This window comes from Notolepis coatsorum, assembly GCF_963971535.1.
Source record: "Notolepis coatsorum genome assembly, chromosome: 10".
In the NCBI taxonomy this organism is placed as follows: Eukaryota; Metazoa; Chordata; class Actinopteri; order Aulopiformes; family Paralepididae; genus Notolepis; species Notolepis coatsorum.
In genome coordinates, this window is record NC_140174.1 from 53469011 (window position 1) to 53484010 (window position 15000).

General features: G+C 47.1%; 1 protein-coding gene across 1 annotated transcript in view; it reads right to left on the reverse strand.

Moving 5' to 3' along the window:
• The window catches only part of LOC311235372 (thyroid hormone receptor alpha-B), a 73555-nt gene that overhangs the window by 46944 nt on the left and 11611 nt on the right, over positions 1-15000 (reverse strand). The window contains exon 2 of the mRNA XM_084322817.1: positions 6413-6514. Coding sequence (XP_084178943.1) covers positions 6413-6514 — 102 coding nt within the window. The remainder of the gene's footprint in view (positions 1-6412; positions 6515-15000) is intronic.

The window sequence follows — 15000 nt, forward strand, 5'->3', positions numbered from 1 at the left end:
CCCCCCCCCAGCCAAATAACATTTCAGCCTGTCAAATCCATACGAAGACTAGGCAAAATCCATCCATCATCTCCTCTAAACAGGGGACTGACATGAAGCTATACTCAGAGACAAGCCTTTAAACAGAGAGCTAGATAGAGAGAGATAGAGAGAGAGAGAGAGAAAGAGAGAAGGAAAGTGAGAGCAAGATAAATAGAGAGGAGAGAGATGGAAGAGCGATAGGAAGGAGAGAGAGAGGGATAGAGGGGGGGTATATAGAGTGTGTGTGTGTGGACAAAAATGATAAAAACATGATTTACCTTGAAAGTCCTTAATACATATTTTTTTTAAAGATAAAGTGCAGATTGTGCAGAGTAAATTACTTTCTAAAGAATAATAATAAATAAATATATATACATTATATATATAAGTTGAAACAGATTGTGAAATATACAGTATACATATTTATTTTGACATGGCGTGTCAACAGTACTGGTATGTTTTACAGTGTGACGTGTCAACAGTACCGGTATGTTTTACAGTGTGGTGTGTCAACAGTACTGGTATGTTTTACAGTGTGACATGTCAACAGTACCGGTATGTTTTACAGTGTGACATGTCAACAGTACTGGTATGTTTTACAGTGTGATGTGTCAACAGTACCGGTATATTTTACAGTGTGGTGTGTCAACAGTACTGGTATGTTTTACAGTGTGACATGTCAACAGTACTGGTATGTTTTACAGTGTGACATGTCAACAGTACCGGTATGTTTTACAGTGTGATGTGTCAACAGTACTGGTATGTTTTACAGTGTGACATGTCAACAGTACTGGTATGTTTTACAGTGTGATGTGTCAACAGTACCGGTATGTTTTACAGTGTGACGTGTCAACAGTACTGGTATGTTTTACAGTGTGACGTGTCAACAGTACCGGTATGTTCTACAGTGTGGTGTGTCAACAGTACCGGTATGTTTTACAGTGTGATGTGTCAACAGTACCGGTATGTTTTACAGTGTGACATGTCAACAGTACCGGTATGTTTTACAGTGTGACATGTCAACAGTACCGGTATGTTTTACAGTGTGACATGTCAACAGTACCGGTATGTTTTACAGTGTGATGTGTCAACAGTACTGGTATGTTTTACAATGTGGTGCGTCAACAGTACCGGTGTGTTTCTCTAATCTGTTTTACATGCTGGGCTGGAGAGAGTTGAGGAGTAGGGGACCAAGGGACAGCCATAAAGCACTCAAGCAACTTGGCTTTACGAGGACAAGGACATAATTTATGTATCTTTTCAACTATTTTATACGACTTCCTTGAATCTGTGGAACATGCTTGTTGTGTGTTTTTTTTTGTAGGTTTTCTTTTTGCAAAGGAACTAAGGCCATGTCCAGACGAAACCGGTCGTATCAGTCAAAGTATTTGATCGTATGCACCTTTCACTGCGTTCTGGCAGCCTGAAGACGCTATGTTCTGAAACCGGCTTTCAGAGTGCGCAATTCTGAAGACGCCCCCCTTGCGTCACCGTCTTTACAAGCGATATGAGTCTTTTCCTGAACCGATGATGCGGTAGCCCACCTCTCCCTTAACCCGCATGTGCAAACTCCCACATCACAACAACAATGGCATCGTACAGAGTAGTTGCGTTCGTGTTACAGAAGCTATTGAGCTTGATCGGGCTTTTACAGCTAAATGTACTGCGCCTGTACTACCACCGTCGTATCTTATATGTCCAGATATGTCCTGGCTAGGAGTGAACAGCTTGTTTAGGCTTTTCAATCTTCAAAGCCTGGTAAAACAGGTTAAACAGTAGATATGTAACCCCCCCCCCAGCCAAATAACATTTCAGCCTGTCAAATCCATACGAAGACTAGGCAAAATCCATCCATCATCTCCTCTAAACAGGGGACTGACATGAAGCTATACTCAGAGACAAGCCTTTAAACATACACTGCCTGCCAGACACAAGCTGTGGCTATGCCCACTACTGCTGTGTTTACTGCCCCGTCCATGACCGGCAAAGCTGCAGCACTGCCAAGCTGCACAACCAGACCATGTCAGGCTGTGTGTGTGCGTGTGTGTGTGTGTGTGTGTGTGTGTGTGTGTGGTGTGTGTGTGTGTGTGTGTGTGTGTGTGTGTGTGTGTGTGTGTGTGTGTGCAGGTGTGTGTGTGCAGGTGTGTGTGTGTGTGTGCAAGTGTGTGTGTGTGTGCATTTGAGCAACTGTGAAAGTGATCTAGTGTCTACAGATGCACTGTCTTAACATAGTACCAGTACTACTATATTACAATCTCTGCCAAGCTGCCAAAACATGTCCGATGTCACTGGGCGATTATTGAAACGATTGATCGATTAATCGGATAGAAAGAAAAAAAGTTTGAAAGGAGCTGAACAGTTTAAATAAGAATAAAGAAAAACATAAAAGTGTTAACAGGCTTTACATCAAATTACGTCAACAACAGGCCATGGCGGTGCAGCATAACATAGAGCCAACTAATCCATTATAACAATAGTTGCCACCCTTTTTTATAATTGATTAGTTGTCGATTAGTCGATTCCTTTTTGCAGCCCTAACCTATATGGATAGTATGGACAGTATGCACTGTACATAAGAGACTTCATTTCAAATGTTCAAATTTGCACTGAGGAACATCAGTGTCTAGAGATCCTCATTGCTTTTCTAGTCAATTTTAAACCTATTATTGGAGGCCTCTATACCAAATGACTGCTAAATGAACTGCAGCAGACTTCATTTCTATCAATAAAGGTCCTATCCTATTCTCGGGAGGTAGAGCAGTCGTCTGGTAATCCGGAGGTTCCCGGTTCGATTCTCGCTCCTCCCGGGCAGCGTGTCAAAGTGTCCTTGAGGAAGACACTTAACCCCTAATTGCTCCTGATGAGCAGGTTGGCATGTTGCATGGTTGCCTCCACCATCGGTGTGTGAATGTGTGAGTGAATGGGTCAAATGGATAAAAGCACTATATAAATGCATCATTTACCATTTATTCTAACTGGAGGTATCGTTATGCCTTGACATAAATACATTGGGAACCAATCCTTTACTTTCACCTCACATCTACCTCTCAAAACGACACAGTGCACCTTTAATAGAAAGATGTTAGACGTATCCACAGGAGAAAACGCACTACATCTCAATAATTTTTGGAGTCTACGTCTGTACGGTTCAACAAAACTAACGGATGGGACCAGTAAATTGGACAACACTGGATGTTTTAGCGCTCAGAATCGATGTCGGCGGCAAACAAGTGGTATGGATGCATGTTGAGGTTGAGGTTCTAATACATCCGCTCTGTTCAGTGGATCAGATCTGTACTTGGCACGGGACGACACTTACAGCTTAGCATTCAGATCGGCGGAAGCAAAGCCGTATCAGTTTGTTTGCCGTCGAGGGCCTACTCCGCCGCCGGGGATCCAATTACATGGCTTCAGCGCTGAGGTAATCTCACCTCAGACAAACCCTGGTCCCACCGAAAGCTCTTCAGGCAGACATATTGTCATACTTTCCCCCGTTTAACTGGGCCGTGGCGGAGGGACTCTGGAAGCACACGGCTTAAGGGTTGGCAAGCGAGGTGGCGTGCACGCTGGGAAGCGGGAACATTCAGGGCTTCCCTATTGGTCAACCCTGGGCGCTGGCGCGATGACAAAACGCATGTGTTTTTATGACCACTGAGCAGCTGCTATTAGTGCGGTGGCTTAGCAAAAAATGTGGACGCGCCGGACAAAAGCACCAAATTTTTTCCACGTGTTCCCCATCACCATAGCTTTCATTTTGGGGTAGGGGCCACGTCATCATGATGGATTTCAAGATGGCCGCCATGTAAAATCAAGGTTCTGCCCATTAATAAATATCTTGGTCCATAGCGCGCTCAATATTTGAGCGAACACAAAGGTATTGGTATCCCTGTAAACTAGAGAAGCTAAGCTTTCCATTGGTACCATTTTCATTAAGCCCAACTGTTGGGAAGGGGGTTTTAATAGGCAGTAAATTACATTTTCGACCTAGAAAAAACTGCCATGCTCATCTTTCAAAAGGTCCCTTGGCTGTTCACATGAATATATCAAGAGTGAACATTGGTTTTATAGGTACCCACAAGCCTCTTCTTTCCAGACATACCCACTTCGTCCAACTTGCATGCTATTTGGGGCAATAATCAAGCAGGTTTGTGCATGTGGTCGAACATTGGGTTAGGGTTTGTTGTTAGAATGTTGAACATAGAAGATACATTTTGGTGTCAAAGTCAAACTACAAATTTTTTGGGTCAATAAATGTGTTAATGCTATGAAGAATATCCTGGTCGTTTGGTCATTACGGTGTTGATGACCGGTATAGCCACCGACAGCTGTCATGAGACGTGCACTGAGAGTATGGCCACCGCGGGAATTTTTATGAAACATTCTGATATTTTCGCAGGTCTTGTGCAGTGGTCTCGTGCGTGCCACTGTCAACCAAGCGACCGACAGTGGCACGACTCGAGACGTGCACCGTTTGACAATGATATGCATGCATGCAGCATAATTTGCGAGTGCTCTCGTGGGTCATGACTGAGGAGAGGATGGCCCGCAGGCCGCAGGAATTTCTATAAACATTCTGATACTTTGATTAGTTAACTATCTATTCCGTTAGTTAACTATGTATTGATAGATAACGTATTACATATTAATATGATATTGTAAGGGGCAGGACCAGATAAGCTTTGCTTCTTTCTGTCCCTTCTCGAACAAAACCATTTGTCTTGAGGGCAATTCCATGCAAATGTCAATCTCACCATGAAAAAATTTAAATAACATGATCATAACCAAACCAATTTCAAATGTATCATCAAGGTCTATATTGTGAAGTACAAAATAGATTTGATCGTAATATTTATGAGAATGCATGTTTTTTCACACTACAGGAGGATACACAATGATGTAAACATTTATTTTTCGATTAACCTAATTGTATGACTTTCTGAATGGCCAGAATAGCAAAAGAAAATATCAACAGATATTTTTCTAACCTCACCTTTGGTCATGAAGGGCTGTTGTATCAATATGTGAATCAATTATGTACTTTGTGTCTTTCCATTGGCAGGTGAAGCATGCACATGCACATGCACAAACCTGCTTGATTATTGCTCCAAATAGCATGCAAGTTGGACAAAGTGGGTATGTCTGGAAAGAAGAGGCTTGTGGGTACCTATAAAACCAATGTTCACTCTGATATATTCATGTGAACAGCCAAGGGACCTTTTGGAAGATGAGCATGGCAGTTTCTAGACGAAAATTTTACATAATTTTGAATCATTGCCTATTAAAACCCCCTTCCCAACAGTTGGGCTTAATGAAAATGATGCCAATGGAAAGCTTAGCTTCTCTAGTTTACAGGGATACCAATACCTTTGTGGTCGCTAAAATATTGAGAGCGCTATGGACCAAGATATTTATTAATGGGCAGAACCTTGATTTTACATGGCGGCCATCTTGAAATCCATCATGATGACGTGGTCCCTACCCCAAAATGAAAGCTATGATGATGAGGAACACGTGGGAAAAATTTGGTGCTTTTGTCCGGCGCGTCCACATCCTTCTCAAATCTGGTGCTAAGCCACCGCACTATATACACCCAACACCCTGACACATTTTTCTAATACTCCCCCTCTCTCTCTCTCTCTCTCTCTCTCTCTCTCTCTCTCTCTCTCTCTCTCTCTCTCTCTCTCTCTCTCTCTCTCTCTCTCTCTCTCTCTCTCTCTCTCTCTCTCTCTCTCTCTCTCTCTCTCTCTCTCTCTCCGTTCCCTTACAGTATTTCAGCTCAAGAGACTTGGTGCTGTCAGTCAAGGATAGAGTGCTGCCCTGGAAGCAGACGGCGAGAGGAGCAGACGGCTTGTCGCTTATCGACGAAAGACATGCTGCTCAGGTTGTTTATCTTCCGCTCTCAGGTGACAAATGGAAGGTAAGATGCAAACAAGGTGGTGGTGGTGAGTCATGTCCCGCTCATGTCAGCGGCGTTCTCCTGTCTCCACACTGTGTCTCCACACTGACACAGCTAAGAAAGAGCTGTTCTTTCTTTTGGGGCGGGGGGGGCGTATTTTGGGGGCCATGGTAAAACAAAACAAAAAAACGAAGGAAAGAAAAACGAAAAAAAAAACGATTGATATTGCTTCTCCTGGGGCAGATATATTTTCTGATGAAGAGGCTTGATGTTACATCTGTTCAATGATTCACCGAGTCACTCCATACACACACACACACGCGCACACACACACACACACGCGCGCACGCACGCACGCACGCACACACACACACACACACACACACACACACACACACACACACACACACACACACACACACTCTCTCTCTTTCCTTCCTCTCTCTCTCTTGTGCTCTCTCTATACCCCTTCAGAGTCTTCCTCAGTAACAACACAAAAGGCATGATGATGATGATGATGATGTGGCCGACTTACCAGTCATACTCTTCACCGAACATTGGCTGTTCTTCCTCTTCCTCTTCGGGCCATCGAGCCACCTGAGAGAGAGAGAGAGAGCGAGAGAGAGATATGGAGAGAGAGATAGAGAGAGAGAGGGAGAGAGAGAAAGAGAGATATGGAGAGAAAGAGAGAGAGAGGGGGAGAGGGAGAGGGAGAAAGAGACAGATACTACCATTAGTGCAGTGCTTCTCAAACTTTTTCTGTCAGGCTCCCCTTTGGCGGACCAAAATATTTTGCCCCCCCCCCCCCCCCCGCCCCAACAAAATAGTCATGAAATGGGCCATGTTTAAATTTATTGAAATAACGCCAATATCGTGACCTTTCAAATTGGCCCTATATTTTGTTTTCACAGAGCTGTCATGGATGAAAAGCCAGCTTCACACAGATACTGTATGTGGTGCTGAATGGTATCAACACCTTAACTGCTGCATCATGAGATTCTTGGTGGGCCATGAGATGAGATACTTGGTACTCAGCACCACACTCTGAAACTAGCTCTCCAGGTGGTATCAGATGAGATTTCAAAGAGTTCTTCCAAGAGTTTGGATGGAGATGTGTCAGGAAGCTTTGTCTCAATGTTGTCTGTAAAGTTTTTTTTTATCCAGAGTAACTTGGTGATCCTTTTCTGTGTTTTATTAAATAATGATTTTCAGATTTTGAGAAATGGTATTTTCATGGAGAACAGTGCAGCTGCAACAGATAGCACTTTAGTGATAATTTTCTGGAATAATTTTTTTTTTTTTTTTTTTTTAATAAATCTCAAGGCCCCCCCTGTCATGCCTCTGCGCCCCCCCTGGGGGGCGCACCCCCCACTTTGAGAAACACTGCATTAGTGTATCTACATTTAATGACCCTGGAATTGCAACATGCTTAAACAGGCATTTACCACACAGTAGAGACTCTCTGGCTCTCCAGTCATTTTGCTTGACGAGAGCTGGCGGTGCTTTAAGTGCCTTTAGCAACATGACGTGTCTCACCAGTTCCATTCATAACAGCTGGATTCTAGCTTGCTAGAAGGACACAGCAGAAAAGGCTAGGTCTAATTCAAATGGTGCACACACATGAGCAAACAAAGAAATGGAAATGGTGTTGCATGGAGACGCTTCACGAGCACGCACTCACACACGCAAGCACACAATGACATTCTGATTGGTCTAGCAAGAGTGATTGTCCTGCCCATTGACTGCAGAGGTGACATTCCACGCCTGAGTCACGCTCAGGTAATACTATTCTTCCAACTATTAAAAAAAAAAATAAAATAAAAAAAAACGTTAACACAATTGATAATGATAATCATCTATTCATTTAAGCACTTACAGAACAAGCTGAGGCCGCTGGAGCCACTCAGGTCCGCTGCTGGAGGTCTGGTGCAGCCCGGTCAGCCGCCTCACAGGAGGCAGACTTTGCACACAGACACTGGCATCACTGTATTACAATTTAGAACTATTTCTGCACAGACGATACTGCGATTATTGTATTATAATGATATACTATTGTAGTCTAACCACAGTGGAATACTTTTAGAGCTACTTCATTGTTGTGCCCAGCTGCTATTCTATGGCATTTGTATTTTTATTATAATATATATATCTCATTCATCTTTATTCTACTTTTATTATCTTTTTTTTATCCACTTTTTCTCCTTATTTTTCTATTTTTCCCCCATCCCAATTTCGTGTTTCCAATTCTCCCCTACCCTGTCTTGAACGTTGCTCGCATATGCCCCCCACTGGTCGGTTGTAGGGAGGATAGAAGCCTTGCATCACGTGTCCCCTCCGGTACACGAGGAGGCAGCCTGTCACATCTTTTCACCTGCCAGCGCGGACTCTCATTGGCGAGGTGTAACGTGTGGGAGGCTCACACTACCCCCGCTATTTCCTGTCTCTGCTGTGCAGGCGTCCCCCAACCGACCTGTAGGAGTCGCTGTCCACAACGTCCAGATTACCACCCATCGACTTCCACCCGCTGACTCTGCCAATTGAGCCAGTATGACGGCCGGCCCAAGCTGGAGGCAATGCTGACACCCGGATTCGAGACCGGAGTCTCTTGCATTGGTGACGAGCGCAATCTCTGCTGCGCCACCCAGCCGCTATTCTACTTTTATTTGACTTTATTCTATTTTACACATTCATTTTTATCTTATCCTATTGTTGTTGCTACTGCAAGGTTGAGAGCAAAAAAATAAAAAAAATATTTCAATCTGTACTGAAAAGGTATTGGGGATGTGAAATAAAGATTCTGATTCTGATTATCTGATTGTGATTGTGATACCAGACGTATGCCTGGAACCAACAAGACGTGGTAGTTTCCTCGTACAGAGAATGCAGCAGGGTATTTTTTTGCAACAATGGAAAACAAACATGCAGCCATCGAGATGACCAATAACCTCTTCACTCTGCAGAAAGTCTGCATACAAAAAAAAAGCACACAGTTAAGACAGAGCAAAGAGACTAATGGAAAATGTATTGAAAACACACAGACAGTATCGTTTACGGCCAGCTTTTCACGGCCAGGATTACACATTGTCACTTTAAGGGCCAGTCCTCACCGATTACCTGAGCAGCAAGTGTGCTCCCAGTCTTGCTTCTTAATTTATGTTAACAGGTTAGAGCAGCCACACAGTGACCATGTTAACAGGTTAGAGCAGCCACACAGTGACCATGTTAACAGGTTAGAGCAGCCACACAGTGACCATGTTAACAGGTTAGAGCAGCCACACAGTGACCATGTTAACAGGTTAGAGCAGCCACACAGTGACCATGTTAACAGGTTAGAGCAGCCACACAGTGACCATGTTAACAGGTTAGAGCAGCCACACAGTGACCATGTTAACAGGTTAGAGCAGCCACACAGTGACCATGTTAACAGGTTAGAGCAGCCACACAGTGACTGTGACCATGTTAACAGGTTAGAGCAGCCACACAGTGACCATGTTAACAGGTTAGAGCAGCTACACAGTGACCATGTTAACAGGTTAGAGCAGCCACACAGTGACCATGTTAACAGGTTAGAGCAGCTACACAGTGACCATGTTAACAGGTTAGAGCAGCCACACAGTGACCATGTTAACAGGTTAGAGCAGCCACACAGTGACCATGTTAACAGGTTAGAGCAGCCACACAGTGACCATGTTAACAGGTTAGAGCAGCCACACAGTGACCATGTTCTGTATCGTTAGTGGCTTAGCTTGGCATCGCTACTGCACTATCTCGCGTACGTGCACGCGTACTGAATAAACCACAAATGTACCTCTAATACCAGTATTAGTCTGACCACACCCCTCATCAGCTTACCTTCATAAGCAGGTGTGTGGTCACCTGCTCTCCTCCTTCTCGCTTTCACCACAAGGAAGAGGTGCCTCGGTAGATCCCCACACTTGACACCATGATGGAAGAAATTGGATTAGGAACAGCTTGGGAAACAAGGATACGTTGACATCATATCTTTATTTTCTCTCTCACTATTTTCGAGAAAATACGGCGATATTGTCTTCGTACTGGAGTGTCTAGAAGATGATGATCATTCTACAAACCCTCCGCCGGTTTTCGTATTGGGAGCACGCCGCTGCATGCTTCTCAACTGCAGTTCCTTGCTGTGTTTGTTGGGGTGAAACCTGTCAGGCCACAGCTGAACTGTCGGACATGCCGCTGTTGTGAGGAGCGGTGCGTTCCAGGTTGGGTGAGTAGTGTTTGCTGGCGGGCTCCACTTGTCTGTTAGTGCTATGGGGGCTACTTGACAAAGTTTATGGAAACCGGCCCCAGGCTAGGGTCCTTTGTTTAGCCGTCTAGGCGACAGAAGGCCTTGGTCTGGCGACCATTATAGTTTTAACTAGTGGGCCGCGACCATTGACACTGGTGATCCCTGTGTGTTCTGGACGAGTGGATTCTCTCTGTCACCGTGTTAAGACCCCATCTTTCATATCCAAATGAGAGTATTCCTTCACGAGGGGATATGTGCATGTAATGTGCGATAGCGGCAGATTCATGTTCAAAGTCAGCTATACAGGCCAGTTGGTACTGTGCTGATTCCGCCGGACGTGTTAATGTCACCGTTGTGAAGCGGTGTTGACGTCTTGTTTTCTCTTTTCTCTTAAAAAGTGAGGAGGGTTCAGAACGGCGGCCTGTCTGGGTGAGTGTTATGTCATTGTTTACATGTTCATAGCTTACGGTTAGCCGGTCGGTGGCCTGGCGCGGGGTAGCTTGGCTTCTCGCGCGCCGCCGGGAGCTCGCTCCTGATCGCGTGCGTCGTAGATCGGCGTCCCGCGAGCGGAAGCAATAGCACCCGAACGGTTGGAGCAGCCGTTAGCTTGATGCTATTCTTTTGAACGTGCTTTGATTTTTAACATGTTTTACACTCTTGACCACGACGTCATCCTTGACAGGGGATGTTCGTCGACCCTGCCTGAGCCTAGACGGGGATTGCGTCAACAAAGAGGACTGTAGCGACTGGTGGAGCGGCGACGCTGCCCGGATCGAACAACACGGGACGGCTGTGTTCTACGGTGGCTTGTGACTGCACTTCGCTGATCTGCGTTCCGGGCAGGTACGGGGTTGGCCAGACCTCATAACACGTCTTCTGGTTTTACCTTGCTAAATGTATTGTGAATAACGGTGTTTTTTCCCAAAACGTGTGTTGTTGCAATGCATTTGAGATACGTTGCGGGTTGTGTGTGAGCTGTTTTTGTCACTGGCAGTTAGCTTCTCCGTGCAGGTCGTGATGTATTGATCTGGTTGTTGTGTGAGAAACATCATGGTGTTTATGTGTACCGTGTACTCACTACTAAGGCAACTAACCTATGAAGCTATGCTTGGTGACGAGTGAGTAAAAGAATGTTCTTTCTCAGACTGTAATGACAATGAACAGTGAGTTCACACATTAACAGGTTTTCCTGTTTTAACTGGCCGTATTGAGGGTAAAATAGGAGGATTGTGTTTCCCCCCCCGGTTCCCTGGGGACTTTATCACCTCCTATCAGACATGTTGTGCATTAATTGTGTCTTTTGTGTGGTAGGGATACGATGTAACTCTCAGCTTGATTGCTGAGGTTGTGCTAAATCTGCTGGAGAAACTTATTCCTAAAGGGAAATTGGTTTGGTTGCTGTCATGTGTGCTTAGCAAGGCCTGTGGTCGATACTAATCAAGAATGATGTATTCTCTCATTGTGAAAAAAACGGCGTTCCTCTGTTGAGTGTTTTTGCCATTTTTTGTAGGTGATGATGGGTTGTGTGTGTCATGTGACCTACAACTGGGTTGTACTGGCCACAGAAGCACATGTGTATGTTGGACCGGGGTTCTTAGAGCCCTCTCTATTCTGTGTTTTTCCTTAGTAAAAATCAGATAGCAGGTTAGCTCGTGCGCTGTGTGGAGCTGTGAAACGCTTCATAGAGCTGACTATGACTGTGTCATATTCTCTTTTTGTCGTTACGTCGTATCATGGGTGTGGGGTCGTAAAGGGGTGAACTGGTAACCTTTCCTCTCCCCATTGTTCTGTCGGTCAGGGGTACACCCCCTGTCCTTCAAGGTTCCCGTCACGTGGCGGTTCGGCACGTTACGGGGGGGGGGGGGGGGGGGGGGGGAGGGAGTTCCTGGTCCCACGGCCTGGTATATTGGGCGTGTGCACCGCAGGAATTCCCCCGCCATAGAGTACGTCACCGTGCGCGTCTCTGTTGGTAGGACTTCCGTGTGCTGTTCAGGTCCATGTGATGGATCTGTTTTCAGGGGGGGTGGTCAGGGCTCCTCCTCACCAAGCGCCTACTCAGGCCTTCTGTGAGTTCGGACTCCTTCTTCCATGTGAGGAAGCCTCCATCAGAGTACAGAGCCTTCCTCCTCAGATTGTCAAAGTGAGTGGACCCTCTAGAAGGGTCCTTTTCTATTGTATGTATATTCGATTCAATTCGTTTATTGAGTGTGTATGGGTTCGGTGCCTCTTCCCCGGAGGCCCTAAAACCAGTTTTTTACATGGCTCAAGGTGCAATATATTCTTTTCAATCTGTACAGCTCGCGTGGGAAGTCTCTCTGGGGATCCCCGTCTCTTTCCTATGGGAGGGTGGTGGGATGTAAAAATGTGAACATTTTTTACCCCGGCTGTGTAGACTGGGATACATACTGTTGATGCTTCCTTCTTTCTATTCCAGTAGTGTTGGAGTTAGGGAGTGTCACACCCCTCTTGTCGTTCCCCTGGGCGCCTTGGGGATTCAATGACAGGTCTAAATAGCCTGTTCATTGATGGGGGTGTGTCCCGACGCACGTATAGTGCTAGCTCGCTGTAAACAGGCGATTGACTGGCACGCCTTAGTTGCTTGTGGTTGAAACAGCGTTTTTATAAAGCAACTGAGATGGGGGTTTTTCCTCTTCCGGCGACCACATCCCATGACCTGGGTGGGTTGTCGACGGATTCTCGTTCATGTCTGGGGGATGATGACGGGATGGATCTGAACATATGTAGTGGGGTCTCACGCCCTTGGGGTGGGCCACCAGGCGCGGTTCGTCCCGACGTCTGGGTGGCGCCTTCTTTTCATGTTAAGATCAACACGCATATCTGCCCTTCTCCTGGAGTAGGCATGTCGGCGTGGTTAGGGCACGGGACTGGTTCTGGTCACGCTGGTCCAGATCAGTTGAACCCGTTGTCCGCCGGGGATGCAGATCTGCTGTTCTGGTACCCTGAGGGACTTGGGCTTTTTTCAGGGGGAAAAATGCCAGGTCGGTCTGGGTGTCACAGGGTTAAGCGCTATGGAGACCCTGGTTGGGTATGTTTTTACTCAGCACTGTCGTCATGGCTTACAGCCATGCCATTCTGTACGCGCTCGATCTCGTCGGATCTCGGCCGCTACACAGGTTGGTCCTGGTTAGTACTTGGTTGGGAGACCGCCGGGGAATACCAGGTACGGTGTGCTTAGGGGCTGGTTCTCCATTATTTTTCGCTCCTCTCTCACGCATGGCGAAGAGGGGCCTGTGGGGGTGGTTTTTTGACCTCCTCTGGTGACCCTGTGCTTCCCGTACCGCCAGGCCCGGTCCGAAGTGATGTTTGCGACCCGTAGGCCTGGGTTAACCCTTTTTGGAAACTGGAACACTTGTACTGCGGTATAGCCGGTGTATACCCGCAGGTGTGTTTTGGAGTTTTTTCTTGAGGGGTTATAGGAACAACCACCGCATTGGGTAACACCGAGGTGGTTGATTCCCTGGTGTGTTGGAGCAGTGTCAACTCCCGGGTTCACCGTTTGAGGGTGCCCCTGCACGTTCATGACGTCTGCCAATCGTGTCAGCCTTCTCTGCCTCGACCCCTCTGGGTGGGGGTTGTTAAATGGAGGCTTGGTCATGCAACACCGCCAGCTTACGCTCCTTCCGCCGGGGCGGCTGTGTTCAGCTGTCCCCTCTGGCGCCTGTCTCGTCCGCAGTCTCCAGGCTAGGGTTAACAGCCTGTTGCCTGGTTTTTCCCCGGTGCGCTGCCTGCTTCCGTTGGTTAACCTTTTTTGTGTGCTTACGGCCATGCTGACTGCCTATTCTGCAGGGTCAGTGTGCCAGGCGGTGTACTATTGGGGGGACGGGGCCCGCTCGGCTTACGGCCATACCGACCTGAACACGCCCGGTCTCGTCCGATCTCGGAGGCTGGGCAGGTTCTGGCCTGGTTGGTTCCGCCTGGGAATACCAGGTGCAGTAACTGAGGGGCCTTTGTCCGAATACGCTGGCGATGTGGGGGGCGGGGCACTACGTGCCCACCTGGTGGGGTCTTGATGCTGGCATCATGGACTTCTCCGGGCCCCCATTCCAGGGAGTCCAGTCCTTTTGGTGGGTCTGGGTCTTCCTTCGTGCTCCGCTGCTACGGCCTTGCCACGGGGTTGGGTTTGCCCTTGACCCCGTGATTCTGGGGGCAGTAACGAGGTTGTTCCTCCGTTCGTTCCCGGGTGGCATGCGGGTTGTGCGTGTGTGTAGTCGTGGGGTCAAGCCACGGTCTGCTCACCCTGTGCGTTGAGTTGCTTGAGTGCCTCTTCGCACGGTCGGGTCCGTCGCCCTCCCGTGACGTCCCTAATAGGGGGGCTACCCTCCATTAGGGGGGGTCGGGGGGGCTCGGCCCTCCCTGTTCTGATGGTTTTGGGGGGCTGTCAGCGGGGTGTATTTGTCAGCCAAGTGGCTCCGCTTGGCCTCCCTTGTGCAGTAGCGATGCCAAGCTAAGCCACTAACGATACAGAACGTTAGGTTATGACTATAACCAAGTTCTGTTAGTTAGGGGCGATGCTTGGCATCGGACGCCGCTGCAGCCCTTGTCCTCACCTTGTGGTGAAAGCTTGGGAAGGAGGAGAGCAGGTGACCACACACCTGCTTATGAAGGTAAGCTGATGAGGGGTGTGGTCAGACTAATACTGGTATTAGAGGTACATTTGTGGTTTATTCAGTACGCGTGCACGTACGCGAGATAGTGCAGTAGCGATGCCAAGCATCGCCCCTAACTAACAGAACTTGGTTATAGTCATAACCTAACGTTAACAGGTTAGAGCAGCCACACAGTGACCATGTTAACAGGTTAGAGC